General features: G+C 35.0%; 1 protein-coding gene across 1 annotated transcript in view; it reads left to right on the top strand.

Annotated features, from left to right (window-relative positions):
* The first annotated feature begins 1,726 nt into the window (after nt 1–1,726).
* Nucleotides 1,727–25,516, top strand: part of LOC127868311 (uncharacterized) — a 33,201-nt gene continuing 9,411 nt past the window's right edge. The window contains exons 1-2 of the mRNA XM_052409956.1: nt 1,727–2,891; nt 5,267–6,004. Coding sequence (XP_052265916.1) covers nt 1,997–2,891; nt 5,267–6,004 — 1,633 coding nt within the window. The 5' untranslated portion in view covers nt 1,727–1,996. The remainder of the gene's footprint in view (nt 2,892–5,266; nt 6,005–25,516) is intronic.

Raw genomic sequence — 25,516 nt, 5'->3', positions numbered from 1 at the left:
TGCTTAAACTGCCTCTCAGAGATTAATATCAGCAGCGATGCAGGTTCGAAATTATATTGGAACTTTTTGGCTCAATGCCAATAAACGAAAATAGCAATAAAAGAACGGGCGGGGTTGATTTAATCACACGATAGTGGTGTAAAAATTATGCATATCCGTCTTTTTTTTAATATAAACACAACACATGCTGCATATGAAGTTCTATCCAATATAGCACCCTAAACTTCGTTTGTGTGGGTATACTAAGTACTGACTCCATAATATGACATTTAAACATTTTATGTACGCATTCCTTTTTTTTTCCAGAATCAGTTGATTTTACGATTTAATTTTAACCGTGATTCTTAAAACTCAACCAATACAGTGATTTAGGGTCAGGTGAATCGCACTTCGAGCAAACGTTAGCGTTGCGTAAAGGGAAGTGCTCCCTATAAGCAGGGCTCAAAATACAGGGAGTTTTACCATTCTCTTTTTAATTTTGTTGCTACGCATAAGTATCGTCTTGATGATGCGATTCAAATAAGCACAACCGACATAGGATTTTATGAAGAACAAATGTGTATTTGCGTCATAAAGACCCCTTCACTACCGTTATCTAGAGCCCTGCTATAAGTAAAATTAAACACGATTGTGTTGATTCGCATTATCCGTACACATTTATTTAATAATAAATATTATCTTATTTGAAAATTGCAATTATAATAAACATAGTATAAATTAATAGTCATGTGATTTTTGAAAAATATATTTTAAAAATGTTTCGTATGAATAGCCATAATATAAATAAATGCATTTGAGGTAGAAGATAAAACTCAGTTATTAGAGTGCCCGCTTTGTTGAAAGTCTCCGTAATCTGAAGTGCCCTTTATCGGTAAACAAAGTGGCTGCAACTTTATGTATGCCACCTATTACAAAATGTACTATCTTTGTTTATATTTCATTGAATGCTATCAAAATTTCAGTATTTGAAGCACAGTGATTACTCTACATGCTGGAATAGCAAACAATTTCTTGCAATAATTCTAAGTAGTTTTATTTTGTTAAAATGTTTACTGTTCATCCAGTTTATGCTGTTTTCCGATCAAATTTTCTATTTTTTGGGCAAAACTGTTCCATTCTTCCGTGAAATTGTGTATTCCCAATACAAAAGGATACACCATTTATCAACTCGACCATGTGTCTTGTCTTAAAAACTAATCTTTAGGATATAACTTTAAATAAAACAGAGGAACTTACCTCTAGCGCGTGGCGTTTGTTGTTCTCTGTTAGTGAAGTGCCATCCGTAAACGAAGTATTCGCATACCCGGCGTGGTGTTCATTCATATATAATTGAAATTCCATAACCTCAATTTTGGAAGTCGTGGGTCTGTCAAGGCTGCAATTTAATTCAAGCCTTCACCGTCCTCAAGAAGATCTATGCGACAAATTAGATGGTCTGGTCCAGTAACATTGATCGAGTGCGGCTCTTCGGACGAAATCCTCATCCCGTTTACGTGCGTGTACGGGGCTGCACTGCTACCTTGATATAATAACTGATAGCTGTATTAATCTCCCGAAAGTCAACGATATATTTTTTACCCAACTAACGTAGAGCCGATATATAACGAACGAGAACACGCTCGGCTGACAGCCCAAAAGTCATGGTATACTCGGTTGTTATCTAACCGCAGACGTTTTATTACATACTAAAGTAAATCATTTTACGAAGGTTCCGGAGATAGTCGATGTATCACGATTGGTATTTCCCTAACGACGTTTAGCGACACAGAGATAAACTTTAGGGCGTAGAAGGAAGTAGGACAGTAATAGTGTTTTATTGTTTTATTTGGATATCAGTTGGTGTTCATATATATATAATGTGGCAACGTAATAAAGCAAGAAAATATAATTGTCTATAATTTCATTTTTTATGTAAAAGATATTGAAAGTATATATTAAACGTACAGACAGTGTTTTTCAAATCGAAAGTGGAAACAGGTTCAAACACAATTTCACAATGGCTTCTAAAAGACTTGTGGATTCAAACAGAGACAATGCAGGCGACTTTATTGGAGAAAGTGCTGTGACACAATCATGCGAGCCCTGTATGAAAACCAACATATCAAAAACTGCTACGGTTTTCTGCAAGGATTGTGACGAATACCTGTGCGATACGTGCAAAAATCCGCACATCGTCTATAAACCAGGTCAGCACAACATTGTCAATGTACAAGACAATACATCTGCGCCCGTTATAATCGACATGAAAGGAATGGAGAAGTGCCATGAGCATGCACGAGAAATAGAGTTTTTCTGCCAGGATCATTCTAAGCTTTGCTGCCTTTCATGTGTTCTCATTCACCGGAAATGTGACCAATTGGATGAAATAGTCAAAGTATCCAGACAATCACGACCCAACCTGCAACCATTAAAACAATCATTGATAAAATTGCAATCCGAGGCTGACGATATTATCGCAGAGTGTAAGCAGTCTGAGACTGGTTTAAATGAGTCCATTGCAAAGATTTCTTCAGAGGTGGATACAATGAAAGATCGTATCATAAAACTGTTTGAAGAAGCAAAGCAGAAATTAATAAGTGTGGCAAAACAATTTAAAACTGCAGAAGTCAAACGGATTGAGAATAAACGTGACGCCTCGTTCAAAGTTAAGGATGAACTAAATAAGTTATATTCGATGTGTTGTGTCGTTTTAGACCGCGGAACACCCAGTCAGCAGTATATTTATTCAGAACAAATGAAGGAGAAACGGAAAACTATCGAATCAACTATAGATGGCCAAAGAAAGATTAAATGTTCATCAACAATGACAGTGTCTTTTCCAAAACAACTTACTTCACTCCTTGAGATGGGAAGCAATTCAATAAAACTGAATTATGATGGAAACAAGACAGGTATTTTATTGAACAGTTAGTTTACATTCGGTCTAATTAGTGTGAGCGTTAGCTCACAATAAAGTAGAGAGGCAGTTTTGCAAATCAGTCTGCTTTAACTACGCTAGGGACGACAACTGCAGCTAGTAACAATAACCACTGCCTGTTTATACTTAACCACTGGAACACTGTAGCAGACAGCATGTATAAGGTTTAAGAGCTTGTTCAACAATATTGGCCAGTCTAGTGTTTATAACAACTTGTGCGACGACATTTTCCAGTTTATCATTGAAATCTGTACATATTGGCTGCTTTCAGAGAAAACGGGGCTTAATGCTGCATTAAAAGTCTGTCACGTTGGAAAATTGTTGCTCAATAATTTAAAGAACATAGGCACAGTATTAGATACACATTACACAACATGTGCATGATTATAGGCTTGTTATTTTTTAGCAAGGAAACAAAATTTTAAAGATGGTTGCTAGTGCAGCAACCAATTGTGAAAAAAAGAGACATAATGTTGTTATTTTGTCAAAGCTATCTCTATAACATAAATATGAGGATAAACAGTGCACACACATCTCGACCTGTGCTTTAAAACACACTCTGTATAAATTTGAATGGGTTGTGTTCATTTCAAACTTGCGATATAAAAAACTATAACATAATTTTGAAAACTGAAGTGCGTCTAAGATTATGCAATAGCGAACAACTTCAGTGCCTTCAGCCTTCAGTGCCTTTTAATAACGGTATTTGTCTATGCAGTCCAGATAATACGGAGCGGTATGAAGTTTAAAAGTGTTATTCCGACTTAACTAATTGGATACTGGAACAATCGAACAGTTAATAAAAAATAAAATCATTTAATGTAGTATTTATGTGAATGTTTCAGAGTTGCGCGGTTCAGTACGATAAAAATAAACATAAGTAACTAGCAGTATTTGAGATCATAACACTTACTAATATCCCTATTAAATGGATATATGAGAATTTAAAATATTTCATTTATCATATATTTAGTAAATTTCAAACTTTGTAAAATTAAAACGGAATGAACAAAGAAACACACAATTTTTGTAAGCCATACCACGCGAACGCGAACGGAAGCTGCGCGACCAAAAAATATATAACTAGGGAACATGAACTGAATTTGATCATGATGGTGCTGCTGCTGATGATGACGATGAGATTTATATACTTTTAAGCATACCTACCTGTTTTGGGCTATTTTAGTGAAGTGAACACAAAGAACATATTTGTTTTCCAATATCAAAGAAAACAATAATGAAGTTTCATATGTTCACAGCATACATATTATTTACTACCACAAGAATATAATTTGCAACTACTTTATTACATTTTTTCATGTAAGCAACCTATGATTCTTTAAAAACTTGTGTACGGTTCTGAGTTTCTTATCTCAACATAGTTGATATAATGATTTCTTAATTCGTACTCATACGGTATATGTATTGCAACGCTTTGTTGTTGTTGATAATGATGGTGATGATGATGGCGGCGGTGACAAGGACGACGATGATGATGATGATGATGATGATGAAGGCAACGACGACGAGGACGACGATGGTGATGATGATGATGATGATGATGATGATGATGATAATGAGAATTATATACTTTTAAGTAAACACATCAATTTTAAAATAAACCTTACCTTTGCTGCAACCCGGTCATTAAAAACACTTCAAAAATACAAATATAAATAATGTATTATTTTACAACCAGCAAAGTGTCGTTATGGTTATTGATACACGCGAACATAAGCTGCTGCTGCTTCTGCTAATGACGATGATGATGATATTTATATACTATTAAGAAAACACATACATTTTCAAATAAAGCTTACCCTGCTGAGACCCGGTCATGGATTGATTTAAAAAAAAACGTCAAAATTATCAAGAATTTATTATATTCCAACAAGCAAAGTGCCGTTTTGGTATGTAAATCAAAGAATCATCAACAAAGTTATCATGCGTTTTTAACGCTCTCCATCGATTAATTTGTTATATTTTAAAAACAGCACTTAACATATCCACTTATATGCTTGTCCCTGATTGGCCCAGCGTGAAAGAATTTCTTCCAAAAAAGTATATAAACGTATCCCAAACGAATAAGTTTATCTTGACATAATAATTATTTAAGATATATACATATACGAGTTTCATTTGTAAAGCTTTTGCATGGCACTGTACAAATACAAAGATATGTGCAAAAGTTCATGGCACTTTACAAATACAAAGATATGTGAACAAGTTTTTAAATGGACTCATTTTAATAACACATTATGTAATTATATAACAATAATACAAATTAATAATAATACTATTATCATTATTACTTATTAATATCTTTATTGTTTGTTATTATTATTTCAGTTGAAACCAGTCCCATCAGCTTATCATCCCAGTCAAGGCCACTTATCCTGAAGCTGCTCGTATCCGTGGATGTACCAAAGACTGGAGATGATAAGGAGGAGCATCTACTCAGTGGACTGGACTTCCTGCCTGACGGGAGACTGGTAGCCGTGGATAACAAGAACATGAAATGTATTATACTGAATGAGCGACTACAGAGACTTGGAACACCGTACAAGTTCAAGGATTACCCACATTGCGTAGTATGTGTGTCACATGATACACTGTGTGTAACGGGTGGTTATTGTGATAAATTAGTATGTCTCCTGTCTGTGAGTGCAGACAATACCATCACACTGACCAGGGAGATCAAAACATCATCCAAGTTCGACTCTATATGCTGCATGTCTCCATCTAACATGGTCGTGAGTACGTACGATGATCCTCGTCCACTTAGAATGATATCAGTGGGCGGGGTAGAGTCAGACTTTGATTACTCCCTGACGTTTCCTATGAAGAAGTACAAATTAGATGAGAGTAAGTGCACGTATGTCCAGTCTAAGAACACGTTAGTACTGACTGACAGGTCCGCTCACACTGTGTTCTTGTACGACACCCTGAATCGCACGTCTAGAGCAGTCACTAATGAGAACATACAGGAACCTCTTGGTGCCTGTCCAGGGCCAGGTGACACAGTGCTGGTGTGCAGTAAGGATAAGCTCTCCATCGTGCACCTGACCATTGACGGTAAAATACTCGGTACATACCCATTGGCTATGAAGAACCCGTACAGCATATGCATGTCTAAGGATGGTACCAAGCTGGCTGTGTCCAACTCGGCTACAGGCGCCATGAAACTTCAGTTGTATACGATATCACAGGCAATGAGTTAGCTGACTAGTAAGATGTAAATGTTATCTGTGTGATCAGGCTTTCTACACAATTATTAAATATTGACTTTCGTGTATTGTTTGTGTTAAACAACTCGGAATACTATTCCGATTTATTAAAATTAAATAGAGATGTTATAAGGCTTTATCGTTGAAGAATTTCAAAAGATTTCGAACTACCTATGTATTTTGCATGTATTATAATGCAAAATGTGTCTTTATACTTACCTTCAAGAACTATTTTATTGTATATTTGAAGACATTTAAATATATTGTATATGTAATTATATTTAAATTCGCATTTCATACAACGTAACCAGTGTGTACGGTAGTTAGGCGCGTTAAATATTTCTAAATGTATGATAATTTTTGAAAATAATAACTATAATTGAACACTGCTATGCATATGTTTTCTTAATGCCATAAACAATTTGCGTTCATTCAAAATAATGCTTGTTTTTGTTAAGCCTACATACGCAACAAGATTTATTATTGAGTCGCGTTCCGAGAAAACTGGGCTTAATGCATGTGCGTAAAGTGTCGTCCCAGATTGGCCTGTGCAGTCCGCACAGGCTTATCAGGGACGACACATTCCGCCTAATCTTGATATCGGTAAGAAGGGACTTCCTTGCAACTAAAAATTCCATAAAAGCGGAAAGTGTCGTCCCTGATTAGTCTGTACGGACTGTACATGCATTAAGCCCAGTTTTCTCAGAACAAGGCTCAATTATCAACAAAATCGACTAGAACTCGATTTCCCAGCGTGTCACGTCTGCTTGTCAATAGTCTAAGATGCCTTGTATCGTTCCAATGTAGAGGATTGTTTGTTTTCAAATAAATTAGCAAAACGATTATATCAAATGAATTATATAATATTTTCTTAATCTTAGCTTTGTTATATTTATATTTTAAAATAAACAAATAGTTTCATTTTGTAATATTTTTTGTTTTCGCGATTTTCAGGGGCCGAGAGAGAACTCGCTTTAATTTAAAACCGTCTGTAGCGCCACATATGTCGCAGGCTACGGGATTTGTCGCAACGTTGACGATAAATGTCGCAAGAAACGATTAATGTCGCAAATCCTACTGACGATATATGTCGCAACATTAACGATAAATGTCGCAAAAATTTCAACTGCCGATATATGTCGCAACATTAACGATAAATGTCGCACACCTTTGTAAGTCATGTTAAATACGAAAACTTGAAGTAAAATGACTAAAACTTTCAGGTTAGATTTAGATTACCCGACGAGGTTCTTTGAGCCGACTTCCACCAGAATGGTCAGTTTTTAGTTAGTATTGTCCGAAATGGTCAATTGTGGTCAGTATTTTCCATAATTGTCAGTTGCGGTCAGTATTGTCCGAAATGGTCAGTTGTGGTCAATATTGACCCAATCAATTCTTATAATTCTTGGCTCGAGTAGCCAGTTGTTGATTTCCCTGTGCTAAATGGACTGCTGTTATCAAGATTGGCCAAATGTTGTAAGATGTGATAAAATTGTAACATTATTACAGCAACGCAAATTACGATAAAATTGTATTGAATATTGTATGTTAGTTACATTGTAGCGCCGTTAAATGTCGCATCGCCGTTATATGTCGCAGGCTACGAGATTTGTCGCAACGTTGACGATAAATGTCGCAAGGAACGATAAATGTCGCAAATCCTACTGAAGATATATGTCAAAACTTTAACGATAAATGTCGCAAAAATTTCAACTGCCGATATATGTCGCAACATTAACGATAAATGTCGCACACCTGTGTAAATCATGTTAAAAATGAAAACTTGAAGTAAAATGACTAAAACTTTCAGGTTAGATTTTGATTACCCGACGAGGTTCTTTGAGACGACTTCCACCAAAATGGTCAGTTTTTAGTTAGTATTGTCTGAAATCGTAGATTGTGCTCAGTATTTTCCATAATTGTCAGTTGCGGTCAGTATTGTACGAAATGGTCAGTTGTGGTCAATATTGACCCAATCAAGTCTTATTATTCTTGGCTCGAGTAGCCAGTTCTTGATTTCTCTGTGCTAAATGGACTGCTGTTATCAAGATTGGCCAAATGTTGTAAGATGTGATAAAACTGTAACGGGTTCTTCTGAACTACAGTGTATACGTTTTTTTATAATGCAGAACTGTTTGATAGAATTAAGAACATGAGCATGTTCATTCATATCTTTGTCGTGTTCGAAACTTGGTCACACCAGGTCAAAACCTAGGTCACTTGGTCAAAATAAAGAAAATATTGTTAACACTAGAATTCACATTTATCGTTCAATCTTCTTGAAACATGGTCACAGCGAATGTCTTAATGATATATCAGCATTCTTTTAAAATGGTTCAGGTTCGTTGAATAAGATGGCCGCCAGGGGGCATATTTGCTCACATGGCTATAGTAAAACCTTATTTACACTCTAGAAGTCACATTTATACTTAAATCTTCATGAAACTTAGTCCGAACATTTGTTGTTATGATACATCGGCTTAATTCGAAAATTGTTACGGTCCGTTGAAAAACATGGCCACTAGGAAGCGGGGCAGTTTACCGTGTATAGCTATAGCAAAGCCTTGTTAACACTATCGTTTATAAAGAAATATTGATGCACTGATGTTGTCTATTGGCACTTATATCTGACAATGAAGAAAATACACAAAACACTAGTTGTAATGCACCACATGCTGAAGTGTACAAATGCATAATTTCAACATTGCGCTAGGCTATCAACAACAGTATATTCTGATAGGAAGACATTCATGTTCCGGGTATAATAGATATAAAATAGATAATAAATATAAAAGTCCTCAAAATGTTTTAATCCAGTAGATTTCTCTTGAAGCATCATAACTTTTGTAAAGTGTATTTGCTGTTTTTTGCTTATGTCTTACATCTGCCCCCCCCCCTCCATCAAATTGGGCACATGTCCGGTAGGAAGTTATTTTATCAGATATTTAGCATCAATAAAATATTTTACTTCCTGCGTGTGGCAACTTCTGACCCCTGTCAAGATATAAAATATAACACTAGATCATAATGACTTCTTTATTAACATTAAACTTTATTTCATGACATAGCATGAACATAATTTGTATTTGGCTTAAAATAGCACAAAGCATTCTTAAAGCATTCGGAAAGTCTATAACAATTCATAAAATTGGTATTAAAAGGAGGTGGTAGAATCTGATAAGAGTTAATATTTGAGATGTAGATATACAACTATATCATATCTAAGATACATTAGTACAAACTATTTTACGAACATGTATCTCGTTAAATTGTCTGCTTGTGTTGTAGTATTCTCATAGCTTTGAGATTCACACGATATCGATTCCACTTAACTGTTCGCTTTTCGTTTTGACTGATCCATTGTTAATGTTTAGAAGAAAATATGATTCAGTAGCGTCATGAATGCCACGGCATTTTTTTCACAAAATGGCTGCTACTCAAAAAGAGCCCTTGCAGAAATGCTTTTCTTTGCTCGCTTTTTGGGTGGAGATACTTTATACGATGGTGAACGTTTTGGTGACTTAATGGGCGTTAGCACAGGTGTAATTTGTTGCAGACAAACGCCAGTGTGACATGTAGTTGAATGAATGCATTTTGGTAACTAATCGTATAGTTTGCGATGTCTTCAAGCGCTTTCTCTTCAAGCGATGAAGCGATAGACTTGACTTTTGGCGCATTCTGAAATAACAAATCAGCTATATATAACATTTATATAACATACATCTAATTATACCAATTTATTTTATGAGATCAACATTTTATCTTCAGAAAAATAATTATATATCGATTACCACATATATGTAATTCAGACTAACATTTAAATTTAATATTATATACTACATATATTATTGAAGCTTGGCAAAATCACCGCAAGCTCAGAGCTGCCAATGTTTCGAGCCGAGCATTAATATTTTTAATAAGTTCTCATGCGCCAAGTATGTAAAAAGAAATGTCACATGCGCCAAGTATGTAAATAGAAATGTTAAGTTTAGTTAAGTTTAACTGCAAACTACAATAGGTATATTTAAACATAAATATGTGAAAAGCCAAGGATCTTTCGTCCAAATGACATACCTCCTATTATATTATTTTCATGCTTATATATATATAAATAACAACCTTTTTGGAGCGTGACTTGTATTTAATTGAATTAATTTAATTTAATAAAATTAAACACTATGTAAACATGTAAAAAAAAACACAGGAATTAGTTTTTGCATTACAACATATTTAATAGATCTTTTTTTCATCTCATGTATCCCCTTGAAAATCACATAAGGAAACTGGAAGTCATACAATTGAGTCTCATTAACAAAAATGGTCTTAATGCATGTGCGTAAAGTGTCATCCCTGATTAGCCTGTGCAGTCCGAACTTCATGGGTTAATCTGGGGTGAAACTTAACAGACATGTATTATGTCTTGTTTTCCTATAACGAGATTCAATGATTCTGCTTTCAGATATGATGACCAGTACACGCTGTCGATGACGTATACAGACGCTGCTTCCAAGAAGACGCGTACAAGTCAGATAACCAAGTCGGTTGCAAGTTTCTTCGATGAAAACGGCGTTCTTTGCATGGACTTGTATCAGCCCGAAGTAAAGATGTTGAAAAACAATGTGTCAGTCAGCAAGAAAGAATAGTCAAGACTAGTTTATAGAATATCCTGTGAGCCTTAATCTGTGAGAATAGGGCGTATTGCATGCGCATAAAGAGTCGTGCCAAATTAGCCTGTGCAGTCTTCAACGGCTAATCAGGAACGACATTTTGCGCTTATAGTGTATTTTTCATATAAAATATCTTCTTAACGACACCCAGTGTAGGTGGAAAGTGTCGTCCATGATTAGCCTGTGTGAATTGCACGGGCTCATCTGAGAGGACACTTTACGCACATGCATTTAGCCCCGTTTTCACAGAGTGAGACTCGTATTCTTTTTTTTTCACAGTCATTCAATCATATTGCATTTTTTCTTTTCAATCTAGTTTTGTTTATATAATGTATCATCAAAATTGGGCTCTGTGTATCAGATATGAATGTGTAAATTGCAATTAGACAAAAAAAGCTGTGTGAATTACATTCAATGTTCTCATTTTTTAAGGCAGCATTCCGCTGATGATGTTATCATTTACATGTAGCGAGTAAATATTAATCATGTTCATACCATAAAAATGGGATATTCTGTGTTTGTTCATACAAGTTTACAATGAAACTTCACTTAAATGCAGTGTTTATTCCTTTGCGTTATTTAAGTATGGATGTGAAACGTTCCTTATGCCTTGACATTGTTTTTACTTTATCCCAACTTAAAGTTTGACAATTCCTAAACTTTGAACAAAAAATGTAAAACACCACAAACATGCGGAAAAGATTGACATTGTGTACAGTTCCTATTTTAACTTGATGTTCACCAAACAACATAACAGTTTGTATATTTTTAATTATTTATTATATAATAATTAAATAAATCAGGGATCTTGCGTGTGGGCGATTTCTTCGCCTAATTAATCTTCATTTCGCACATTCATTTCAAGAAGGCGAAGATACTTCTCCTCCTTTTAATGATTACCTTTGTGCCAAACATTGACCGATTAAAATTAATTTGATGTGGAGAATTGGACACAGGAGAATTCTCACCCATAAGTTGCCCCATTTACAGGTCATGCAAAGTTGAACATTCAAAAGAACAGTCAGGAGCTATAACACTTCTTGAAATTGTTGATAGATGATGCCTTGATTAATTGCCTTCTGCTGGCTACCAATAACTATGATTCAGAAATGTTTAATGGCCCATTAAAACAATACTTAATAATGATCAAATGGGAAGATGTAACCTAGCACTGGCAATAAATATGGGGCTTATTTACAGGTCAGATTTGGAATATCTGCTGTAAAATGAGATTTTAAATGAATTTTTAATTTAAAACAAATATTTGGAACAAAATATGAATTTGATTTAATGTTGAATTGATTAAAATTAACAAGGAAGTAAAAAGATTCTGAACATTACTGGCTTGTTACAATTGAAGTTTATTTGATACACGTGTTCAGGAAAAAAGTAATTAAAAGTACAATCATAATCAACAATCAATGAGAAATAAGGAAAATGTTGGTTTTATACACTTAAAATGTCTTATTGTATAAAACAAGTGAAGAGTTGATTAAGCCTGAACAGAAACCACTTATCCGTTAAGTTGCTGCAAAATATACGTAAAACTAAGATTTATGACTCAAATGTACCATTTCTCCCAAAAATGTTACCAATTCTCCCTATTTTGGCTTTAGGGAGAAGTGACTTCTCCATAAATTTTGAGCTTAGCTAGACCCCTGTATATAATAATTATATAAAACCATGATAGTCCGTTTTGATGTTTATTATACAGTTCAACTTGTTTCACCAATTTAACTACCTTTACCAGATCCATTCCTCAAGAAGGGACAAATAAACAATGCGATGGGCATAAATGGAGCATTTTAAGTGTATGCATGAATGTGTACTTCATCAAGCAAGAAGTTGTTGAACACAACATGTTCTGAATTAGTGGAGTTATTCCATTTTTATTGTCACTGTGTGTATCTACGCAGATAAATAGTATGATATTTTGTCTGTCTCTTATTTCAGTACAATATAGTTTTAGTTATGATAATGTTTTTTCTTGTTTAAGTTTATCAGTTTTTGACGATGCTGCGAAGCATCGTCTAAGTTATCATATCATGAAAAAATTCTTCACAATGGCAACCTATGTAAAAGACCGAGCCAGTCCGATTGAGATAGCTCGATTTTTCTAATCGGCATACCTCGCTGATTATCATTGATAAAGGTATAGGAAGCTCAGCTATAAATAGGACAGCATATTCTGGGAAAAGATTTAATAATAACTTAAAAACGTTAATTTTAAATCAGTTATATTCAATCCATTATATGTTTATAGATCAATGAAACAACGATGCATTTTCTGTAATGTATTTGACATTGGTCGTAATTCAGTAAATAAATTGCGAATTAAAACGTGTATAATTAACTTTCAACGCGATCATGAGTGTGAAGAAAACGAATTATTTCGAACCTGCCATTTGTAAACGTTGTAGCGACTATGGTATATATACAGCATAATAGCCGTATCATATCTGTGATACTCGCTCTTTTGCGTGCTTTGTCATTTTGCATATTTAATAAACTTTTTAATCATAAATTACAGAGCCACATCAGTGCACATACTATGTTTGACAATTCATTCGTTTGTTGGATATTGTTTGCTGTTTTAAACACATATTAGGTCATATCGCGGAGATTTAATTAACCTGACCATGTGTTCATGGGCGAACTCACGTATTCAAGTGCTCTAACGACTATGTGCTCATACCCACTTTCGATCGGGAATCATCGTGAACTTATTGCCGTACTTAACGAACAAACATGCCTAAGCTTATTGAATTAGAGATAAAGAACAATAATCAAAAGAGAAAAAGTATATGTTCATGCACATGGGATTGTGAAATCACGTCCGTACACATAGCATCATTAACTTACGAAAGGAAACAACGAAATATAAAGTTTGGTATGCTATACATGTGAAATTAAAGAGCATGGTGTAATTAAAGAGCATGTCAAGTTTTGAATATTTCTTGTTATATTTGATCGAGAATGTAACCCGCCTCCCAGTTTCGCTGAAAGGATCAAGTTCCCCTCGGGTACTACTTCCCCGTACCCCCAATTTTTTTTCGTACCCTACATTTTTCGTACCCAATTTTTTTCGTACCCATTTTTTTGTTCGTACCCAAATTTTTGCTCGTTACCAATATTTTTTTCGTACCCAATGTTTTTCCTACCCTAATTATTTTCGTCACCAAATCTTTTTACGTACTTAATTTTTTTTGGCAAAATTTTTGTACCCAAAATTTTCATACCCATTTTTTCCTACCTATTGCCAAATATCTGCTGTTTATTTGTATATTTTTAAATCTATTTTCTAAATTTCGTATGGCTTTTTACGCATTGTTTATTGATGTTTCAAGAAATGTTGTAAAAAACAAATCTTTTCTACCTTAGTTTGCACAAATCAATTTCATTATCTAAGACTACAAAATTGTGATATTGAAATTCAGAAAAGTTTCAATACGAAGTTTTTACTTTATTAATTTGCTTTTTATTTGTAATTCTTAGCCCAATTTGTTATTTGAGGGTATACCATATTGGCCCTCTTGTATCCAAAGCATACAGATAGTTAAGTAATTTAGCTTTAACTACTTGGTTGATGTTCAATCTTAACAAACAAATGCAAAGTCATCATAGTTTACGCTGACGTAAAAGATACAGAGAACAAGTATTATCAAACCAAGATTCAAGAACCAAGCCTTATATAAATATAAGGGTCCACGCGCCGAATCACAGCTTTTCCAAAGATGACACAGCATAAACATGAAATATCTGTATGATTTATTTGCCATTTTCATCGATAAAACACTGTGTGCGGTCGGGGGTCTTGACAAGCAGATTAGCTGGCTTTTATATTAAGCCTATTTTATCAAACGTGGCATTATCTTGTCATAGCTTGCTTGCATATGTAGTGTTATTTATCAAACTTTATCATGTCAATAGGTTTTTTTTCTGCCAATACTCAACTATTATATACCTTGCATAATAAACTTCTATATGGTCACCAGCACAAATGTCTAGCTATCAGGCAACAATAAAAATGTTTCTCAGGCTGGGTCGCGTTTACTTTTATAAAGCCTGTTTTGATTTTCGATCTCTGGCAGAAATTTTTTTAGTTGTTCGCGGAAAACTAAGGTTAATACTGCGCGTTGAAAATCGGTCTGCTCTTAACTACGCTAAGAACGATAACCGTCGCATCTGCCGTTTGAGGCTATTTATAGATGCTGATAAACAAGTATTGTGGGACGTTGTTTAACCTCGTTCATAGTGCATGCTGCTACATCGGGGTTAAAACATTCTGTTGTTCTCAACAGATAGCGGCGATCATTTGTATTAACGGGTGCTAATAATGCAATCGTAGAAGGTTAAGTTTGTTTACATTCACAGTTCTCAATTAATAAAACGTTGAACATGTAGGCAATCGATTAAATATCCTCGATACACATATTGACGCATGCGCATCTACGTTGTGTGCAAACATTCTTCTTGGGCTGTTCACAATATGAATGGACGTTTCCATATAAGCTATTCATATCCGGGTCACTTATTACATTAGTTTTTAATAAAACAACTTATTCCAAACGCGCACGTTTATTTTACGGATTTTGGCAGTTCAATATAGTTTTGAGACTTTAGATGGATATGCGATGTGGTACAAATAGAAAATATTTATGAAACAATTGCAGCGAAGAAGTTTTAACTCGTCGTAGCGATCCCCAGACCAATTAATTCACATTGAAAATGTATCTGCACTAACACAAATTTGTAAACAAGAGAAAAAATTAGTTAACATAAATGTACTATTATACGTGAGAGAAAACTGAATAGCACAGAGTTTTGCAATGCTTTTTGTAACAAGCGCCCGACATGAAGGGTATAAATCTGGAGTCAAGGCCTTGCTCGAGCTTGATAACGAACATCAATATAATTCATTGTGACAGGTTTATAGTAAACATGAACGATTTGGCTTTCATATTTCCCTGATACTTACATGTGTGCACCAACAGCTTCCTGTGCAGCGGTCCCGCTAGGTGATGCTGGAGTCTGCGGGCGTCCTCCTGTGTGAAAAAAGTAAAAACTTATTTTATACAACTTGTATTTAGTGTTTTCACATTGAACGTTCACCGTATTGCTTACATATCAAGGCAACTGCTTATATCAATTCTGAATTCAATAATCTAAGGATTGTAAAACATACATGATTGAAAAAGCATACAAAGACAGAATGAAGTATACAAATAAAGACCATCTGATATGGAGAACTATTCTTCCTCTTCCTTATGTGCATATGTAATATATAAATAATTAATACTTTTGAGTATAATGGTTCTGTAAAATAATTAACTTATATAATCATAGTTTAATAGCAAACCATGTTTCAGGGATAGCAAACTACGTTAATAACAAGTGAATGAACATTGTTTTAACTATATGATGCTGAAAAAAAGAAGCACTCAAATAAAAGGAAACGTAGCTAACTAACAACGCCTACAGTACCGGTGTAAACACTCTATTAACTTTATTTAAAGGATTCTATTGCCTATATTTCTACCACAGTTGCAAATATAAAGTGCAGTTTCATATAATATATTTGAATCACTTTTGAAGTCCCGTGAAGCTGTTTTTCATTGAAGAAAACTAATTTTTGTACTATGTAAGTGTGCGTAGTCAGGCAACACGCTTTTATGGCAGTATTAAATCGGACAAAATGTGCATATAAACATAGTAAATCCATTCAATTAATTGTTAGATTTTTATTTGTATTTGTTTTTAAATTTTTGGATCTGTTAATGTACATGAATGTACAAAACACATGTTATTAAAGCATGCGACCAAACAATGGAACTCAACTCATATCTTTTGAAAATGTCGATTACGTGTATGTTGACCTAGTGGACATGTTTTATCAGGAGAGTTTTCAACACATTCTTTGAGCTTAAGAGTACAACGTTTTTGACAGCATAATACCTATATCGTATAAATGACACTCAATATAAAACATAGTAATCCTCTTCTAAAGACAACCCATCGCACACGATGCTACTTTCTAGATTAAAACTGGCAATTAATCAGACACGGCCGTCATTTCAATGCTGTGTCATCTGTGTAAAGCTGTGATTGGGCACGTACACCTATATGATAATACAGGACATGGTTTTTAGTGGTTTAAACGTGTTTGCTCTGTACCATTAATTTAGTAACAGGACCATGACCATTCCTATTAATATGCCTGCACAATATGCGTAGGCATTCGAAAGAGTATGAGTGATAGTTTGCAATAGGTCACTATTTTCATACATCAATATTGAATCAAAATTTATGTATTTCGCCGTCCGATTGAGTTAGCTAAATTTTCTCAGTCGGTATACCTCACTGATTAGCATTGGGTCTTTTCGTCACAAACGGCGAAGAAGAGTTGTCATTCGTTCGGGACGGTATCGAGTAAACAGGTAAACACATCTAACGAGAACACGGTGTGTACCTCAGATCGCTGGAATCGTTTCGTGGAATTTTCGCAACGACTATGTTAAATGTAGAGAAAAGTTTTTGCATATATATTTATAATATTCGTTTCGTTTAACATCCTTTTAAGAGTGGGACAAACTTGTTTATGGTATAATACGTTTACGAAACAGAACCTTTGACCGACCTACATATTCTATGAATGTCAATTCAAATGGAAACAAATTAAATAGTTGTTTCATTATTAAGTTGAATAGACCTAAGGCAGAAGACAGTAGGATATGAATATGGGTTTCTATGAAGTTAATGCTTGCACGAACACGTATAATTAAAGTCAGTGTTGACCCTTTACCATGTGCACTGATCATGAAGATTGATATTACATTCTGCCTAAACAACAAGCTAAAATTCTCCCATAAACATTCATTAACATGAAACATATCAATTTCAATAGGCATAGTCATCAAACCATCTAGATTCGTTTACAACCTATTTTAATATGATTAAGATACGAGAAATTATGTCTGAGCAGGCCGTCCTGGTTTTGCTAATCGGCTATGTCTTACGACAATTGTTCTGCTCAAATCAAACTCTTGGTTGTGTCAACACATTATCCGAGTTTAGGCATTCGGTGCACATAGTTTTCCAATGACGTTCGCCTGCAATTTGATGCGGATTTTATTGGCACAATTAGTTGTGTAGTAAAATAAATAGTTAACATTTAAACTCTCTTTATGTAGATGACTGCCATTTAGGTAAGGAGGACATTTAATCGTATTCCCCTCATCACGTACACGCACGGTTTTAGTCCCCAGAAACCTAATATTCACATATATTTTCAGGAACAAATAATTTGTATCCATTTTTATATCAGAAAGCAAGTGACAAATTGTGTATATTTAATTCTTTTTTATAGATATTTACACAAGGTTTTTCCTCGTTCGACCCAAACTCAATTTACCTTTGGATTTGTATTGCATTTTTTACACCTGTCGCACTGCCAACATCTTTGCTGAATCTATCAACAGGAATTACATCTACCAAAGCTTGGTATATCTCAGTCAGAACACCAGGTTGTAATGGGCTCAAGAAAGACCTTTATGATGTTAACATATGATTTAAACTGTATTTTCAAGTGAAAACAGTTTTTCTGTTGAAATATCTTCATCAATTATTAAAACCATGTTAATACTTTTCAAACTTTTGTCATCTTTATATGTTGAACAGTATACAACAGGTACAACATGAATATCAAGTTCCTACTATGGAATGTAGTGCAAGAAAGGAGACGAACTATCAAATATTGGAGTTGGTGTAAAATAAAGTAAATCTTTATTAATGTATGGTGATAATTATGGATTAATTAAAGGGCATACAAACCGTATTGAAACGAAAGATTATTGACCGTCCGTATAGCCATGAAATCGTAAATTATGTAATGGATGAATGAACTGTGTATGAAACAAATATACACGAAACTTGACTTCCGCCGACTATGCGCAGTACGTATGTTAACAACGGAACATGGCTTGATTAAATAATTGTTTAATCGACATCAACTTATTATCATTACCACTATCTCTCGTCTGCTTCAATATTTCTTGATGTGTGATAATGATTTCAATTTTTTTTGTAAATATTTTGATTACGTTGCTCAAATGATACCGTAATTGCTTTAGTCAGCGGGCGCTAATTGTCGTCTGCTTTAATTATTATAAAGAAGCCGATTTTGTTATTTTTCTATAAAGTGTTTTTGTCACTCAAAATACGAATTAAAGTTAAAATCATTCGACACTTTTCAAAGGTATTAACTTGAGTTTTGCAATTTTGCAATTATTCACGTTTTCGCTAATTTCTAAAAACCGTACCTTTCTACGCATGTTGCAAATTAAATGTCCGCCTTCTCGAAATTTTAAATTATGTATCAATGAGTAAAGTAAAGCACTGCAATATCACATTTTAAAACAATATTTCGACCTATATTGATTGCGTATTTGCAAGGTAACGGGTTTTTATTTTCTGCAGTCAGTTTATTTGCATGTGCAAAAGAGGTATCTCGACATGTTTTCGGACAGGCGTATTCGGATACGATACGGTTTGTCGATTTTTATTTACTTCCGGCGTTCTTAATAACATTTTTTGTATAGAATGACGAATATATAAATGGTGTTACGGATGGTCTGGTTGACAATATTTCGTATGGTACATGTACTAACCAGAACTTGCTCCTAGACGGTCTTTAAAAATTGAACAATTTGAAAAGGCAGTTTTTATTTTATTGATAGTACTTTAATAAAAGTATTTATCTTTTTGTTTAAAAGTATATATGTATGTAACTGTATCTGATGTCTGGTTTGTTAAGTCACACCCACAACCTTGATTGTATTCTTTATTGTTAAGCCATGATAATATTTTATAAGAAAATGACACTGATATTATGCTTGCTTGTTTTAAGTATATATTATAAATTAGATCCAAGAGATATACATTTCATAAAACAAATATAAAATGAGATTCATAGTTTTTTTTATTTTTGCCTTCAGTACCATTTTGCGGAAAAGTCCGCGTCTGTTTTGGCTATTATTTTTTTAAGGAAAAAAAGTATGGCTATTATTTCTGAAGGCCAGTGTGTGCACTGGGGTTACAATAACTTTTATTTCTATGACGATTTAATTTATCACACAAAAAATGTTCATTTGTGCAGTCACAATTTCCCAGTCAGTGTGATGAGTATGTTGACATCAAATAATGTCAAATAACGGTTAAGAATGTGATTGTTTGTATTTTTATACATCTACGATTCAATCTGACAGATATCAACATAAAGGTATAGATATATGGAACTACGCATTCAAGTAGCAAGGATAATTACATATCTCGAGGGACAACTTCATATATACCCCCTTAAAAAATGTGGTATATGGAGTATCTTAATGTTTCGTATGAATTGTGTTAATTGTTTCTGAGAAACTATCTTATCTCGATCAATTTAAAGACAAAGCAACTTACAGCAGTTTCAAACATAAAAATACGTAAAGTAATGCTAATGAGGACCATTTGACAAATATTTCCGAATTTCAGCAGCTTTTAAAAAAGTACGGAAGTTTTTTCCTCCTGAAATGTTAAGATTTTCTAGTTACGACATTTTCGCACGGAGCCGACGATATGTATTGTGTATAGCTTACTGATCATTCTTGGCATTGTGTATAGCCAGTTTAAGTGAAACGAGGCCCTTCTAGTCAAACCTGCCTGCACAGCTTTATATCATATAAAGACATTCAGAATAGTGATGGATAACACTTGTATTATCCCGACGGAGTCTGGAGGACATTCTCCTAGTGCCCTGGCCAAGAACAGTAAGACGAGCCGCTCTGCAGAGCATCCCAAGTCTACATTTGCTATGGGAAAGAACAAGGTAAAAGGATATACATTAGATGTGAACAAAGACTTAGCAAAAAAATTAGAAGCCGCAAGGAAAGTGGAAAGTCTGACATTTGAAATTACTGGAGGCGGACTTGGACGACCTAACAACATTTGAACTCTTAAAAGAAGCTTGTATTGTTTACAACAATAACTATCCATCTGACAAAGGAACTGCCAATATCATATATGTTAAAGACAAATCAAAGCAGCACTTAGTCGAAATTATCATCAAAACTAGTGGGCAATACACTATGAACGTCTATGTGACTCGATGTAAATTCATGATCAACGGAAAACTACCAGTCTCTTTACAGATAATGACATCTTCGAGATACAGGATATTGTGTTGAGTGCTCGGTTAGACGGAAAGCCAGTTGACATAGGGGAGATTAACAGACTCCTGGCGGAAGGAATTGAGAACATCATGAAGGAGAAAACGAAGGGTACAGTAATAGATAAGAAGTAGAAAGGTAGTACAAAAAACAAACAGTCCAAATTAAAAACCAAATTAAACATAACGATGTAGAGGATATAACCTGTATTAAATGCTCAAGACCATGTAATTCCAGGGGTATCTATTGTGACGCTGGCTCTCACTGGGTGCACTACTATTGCTCAGGAATGTCCGAGAATGATATTGAAAATGTGGAGGACAAACACAGAAAGGACAATTACACATGTAAATTATGTTGCAAAACCAACAATAAGGACATTACTAAGATACAACTGATCATTCCATCAATTGACACTTCAATAGTAAATTGTGCTCGATCCATATTAAATGAAGAAAATGATACTAAACTGTCAAGCTGTTATATCTGTGGTGAAGAACTTACTCATAACGTGCAAACTTGTTAAACTTGTAATGCTTTATGTCATGAACTCTGTGTGGAAACTAGTGAAGATCAACTCACATGGTTTTGTGTTAATTGTGCTAGTCTGACAGAACAGGTGACAAGCTCCAATGATTGTGTGCTGACCATCCAGGACGAAGAGGACAGGGAAGTGAGGCAGAAACAGACTGAGAATAAGGCTCTGGCAGTGCACCAACCAACATCAATAGAAACGCAGACGATACATTCTATTGCGGACTGCACATCGCAAGCAATCACATAAAATAAGATAAGTCAAAATGACGGGAAATTAAAAGAATTGAAAATCTTGAACTTTGAATCAGAATAAAAAATTTAAGATAAGAAGTTAATAGAGAGCAACAAAAAACTGATAAAGCAAGAGAAGTACCTGAAACGAATTGAAGCTTGATATCAGGAGCTTGAATGTACATTTAAAACTTTGAACCACAAATTCCTACATCTGGAAATGACCTCACATAAGGATACTGGAGATCAAAACATAAATACTCAAACACCATCTATGGAAAATGAAAATATAATGCTTGCCATATACTCCAAAGTAACTAACTTTATACTGAAGCAGATGGATAAACAATACACAAACATAGCAAATCAGAATATTCAAAATAATGGAACAATCCCAGACAATCAGAATAATGCTACAAATAATTGTGAAAGTGTAAGATCTAGTGTCTCAAACCTGAAAACTGAAAACACATACAGACAGTCAATCAATGTCAATACCCAAGCGCTATGTGGCAGTGCCTACTGGACACCTACATACAGCACTCACTGGTCAAGTCATACAGTATAGGAAAGAGACAAAAAGTCAGAGTCACACGCCCATACTGATTAACAGGAGAATTGAATCAGAACCGCCAAATAATGCTTGCTCAAACAACCAGAGACAAAACGAAAAAAGGCAGGTACATCCATTACCAAGACACCCAGCTCCAAAATCCAATCATACCGACGTTAAAAACAGCGAGAAAGAAACGAGATACCTCAAGCGACTGTCGTTACCACAGAAAACAGAACGCAAATAAACCATGATAGCATGAATCTTATAGGAAGCAGTACAGAAATGGTTCAACCAGAAAAATGCATCCAGTATTTTTTGGCCGAGCGCCCCCAACCGCCGGACCAAATATAACACAAGTGGAACAAAGCAGTACAGAGATTTCAATAATTTCATACAATTGCAAAAATATAGATACAAGTGGACACTTAATAAATGATCTAATGAAAATTCAGATGTTGTACTTCTACAGGAAACTTGGTTATTTCAATGTGGATTGTCTTTACTAGGATACATTGGCAAGGGGATATGTTATGCTGGTAAAGCTGCTGACTAGGACAGCCCACTGCTCCCCATTCAACTCCCAAGAGGGCATGGAGGTGTAGCGGTGTTATGGAACAAAAGCATAGACCACCTAGTCACTCAAGTAAGCGATGGAAATGAGAGGATACAGTGTGTGGAGGTCAATAGTGAACAAAAAGTCCTCATCATCTCAGCGTACATGCCCTTCCGGTATCTAAGAAATAAAAAGAAAGCAAAGCACGCTGAATTAGAATTTCAAGAGTGCACCGATCAGCTGCGTGAAATTGTTTTTAAATACCAAAACTCCCATAGTATAGTGATTGGAGGGGACATGAATACATATCTTTCTATTAAAAGACCTAAGTTGCCTTGAACTGAATACCATCTTGAATTAATTACAGACTTAGATCTGAAGTTTAACATCTCTGGAAAAACCTATGTAGACCCTAAAGGCCGTGAATTTTCAGAAATTGACTATTTCCTTATTAAGCATATCAGTCATATCAGTTATCAAGATCAAACAGTACCTCCTAAGAAAGAGATCCTCAAACATCTGGAGTCAAATACGTCAGAACATTATCCAATTAAACTGAAAATTCATGTGAACTTTAGTAGCAAAACTCAGAAGGAAAAAGCTCCACTTATAATTAAAAAGATCAGATGGGACAAAATTGATAGTGCTTTACACGAAAATGAAATAGATAAAAGACTATTAGAATTGAACCCTTGTGAACGAACAAACATTGAAGACATTGAAGTATATTCGTTAAAAATTATGAAAATTGTGAAAGAAACTGTTAAATCCTTCTCAAGTAAGGTAAAAGTACAAAGGTCAAAATCAAAATTGAAAATATGGACTTGTGAAATAGGATGTGCATTAAAAGAACTACGTTCTGCATTGAAGTTATGGACAGAAGCAGGAAAACAAAGAGACCTTGAAAACAATCTATTTACAGAAATGAAGAAACTTAAAAGACAATGTCGCAGTTCGATCAGACGTGAACATGCACGACGAATCACACAAGACCGAGAGAATATTATGAATGCACATAGCGGCGACAAAAAAATCTTCTACAGGCTAATTAATAGACAACGCAAAACAAAATCATGTCATATAGATGATCTAAATTTTAATGGATTGCAGCACACTGGTATAAATGAAATTCTTCGCGGTTTTCAGACGCATTTTTCCTCTCTTGCAACAAAAACGGAGAATACACAGTTCGACAGCATATATCATGAAACTGTTCATAATGAACTAATACATATCAATGATTTAGTGAAGGATCGAGATGTTAGAATAATAACTGAAGAATAACTTAAAAAAGCGATGAAAAGCATTAATAAGGGTAAATCCGCCGACTTCTATGGAAGTATCGGAAGAATCGGAAGTATCCTAAAAGGGGGGAAAAATCTATACAATGTACTGTTACACTTGCTGAACTCTATTCTGAAACTAGGGATAATCCTAACATGCCTTAAGATTGGACTATTAACACCTGTTTTCAAAAACAAGGGAGATCGCTTTTATGTTTGTAACTTCCGGGGAATCACAGTCCTACCAGTGGTAGAGAGGATACTAGAACTGTTGATCAGAAACCGAATTGCACCTACCCTCAGCGAAAAACAGAGCCCATACCAGCGAGGCTTCACACCGAACACCTCGCCGCTGCACGCTGCCCTGATAGTGGAGAAAGTAACAAGAGAAGGCAAGGATAGTGGTGAGCCTCTGAACCTGATCTTCCTTGATGCAAAAGCTGCCTTCTATGTTGTTGATCATAGCCACCTACTTCGAAGGGTATATCATGCTGCAATAACTGACAGGCACTGGTCAATCATCCATAGTATCCATACAGATGCAAGAAGTGTAGTCAAATGGAACGGGGAAGTGCGTCAGGGAGGGGTACTCAGTACAGAACTTTATAAAGTCTATATAGACCCACTTTTACACCGTTTGGAATATGCAGATCTTGGATGCTCGATATGAACTATTTAGTGCAATGCAAGTGCGTGTGCAGATGACATTACTAGTCATGCCAAATCCCCATCAGATGCCGAAATTCTTATAAGTATGGCTGAGGACTTTTCAAAATGTGAAAGATATATTCTGCAACCAAAGAAAACTGAAGCTCTTTTAGTACTCCCATCTGGGAAAATAAAACATGAAGATAATGACTTTTCAATATATGACAATGTAATCACAAGTCTTCCTGTAGTACACATCTGGGACTGTTGTGAGCAACCACACTGAAAGAAACTGCCGAACATAATGTTAATAATAACATCCAAATGGTAAGACGGGCTGTTTATAGCTTCATGTCAAGTAGACTCCATGGAGAAGGAGGACTAGATGCACGATCAGCACTGCACGCTATCAAAATGTTTGTCAGTCCCATCTTGATGCACGGATTGGAAATCGTACTGCCAACTCAAGGCCTACTGTACAAGTTAGAGCTAGCGCAAAAGCGGTAAATTAAACAACTGTTTATGCTTCACATAAACACTCCTGATGTAGCCACCTACTTGTTGAGTGGACTTCATCCAATTGAAGCTATGATCCATAAAATTGCAATTATTACCTTCAACTCAGTGTGTCTACAGAAAGATGATGCGGTTGAAAGGCGTCTAGCCCTACGCCAAATTAATGTAAAGTCTGC

The sequence above is a fragment of the Dreissena polymorpha genome, chromosome 2 (genome assembly GCF_020536995.1).
Source record: "Dreissena polymorpha isolate Duluth1 chromosome 2, UMN_Dpol_1.0, whole genome shotgun sequence".
In the NCBI taxonomy this organism is placed as follows: domain Eukaryota; kingdom Metazoa; phylum Mollusca; class Bivalvia; order Myida; family Dreissenidae; genus Dreissena; species Dreissena polymorpha.
Note: the sequence above shows the minus strand (reverse complement) of the source record. Positions and strands in the feature narration are given on the sequence as shown.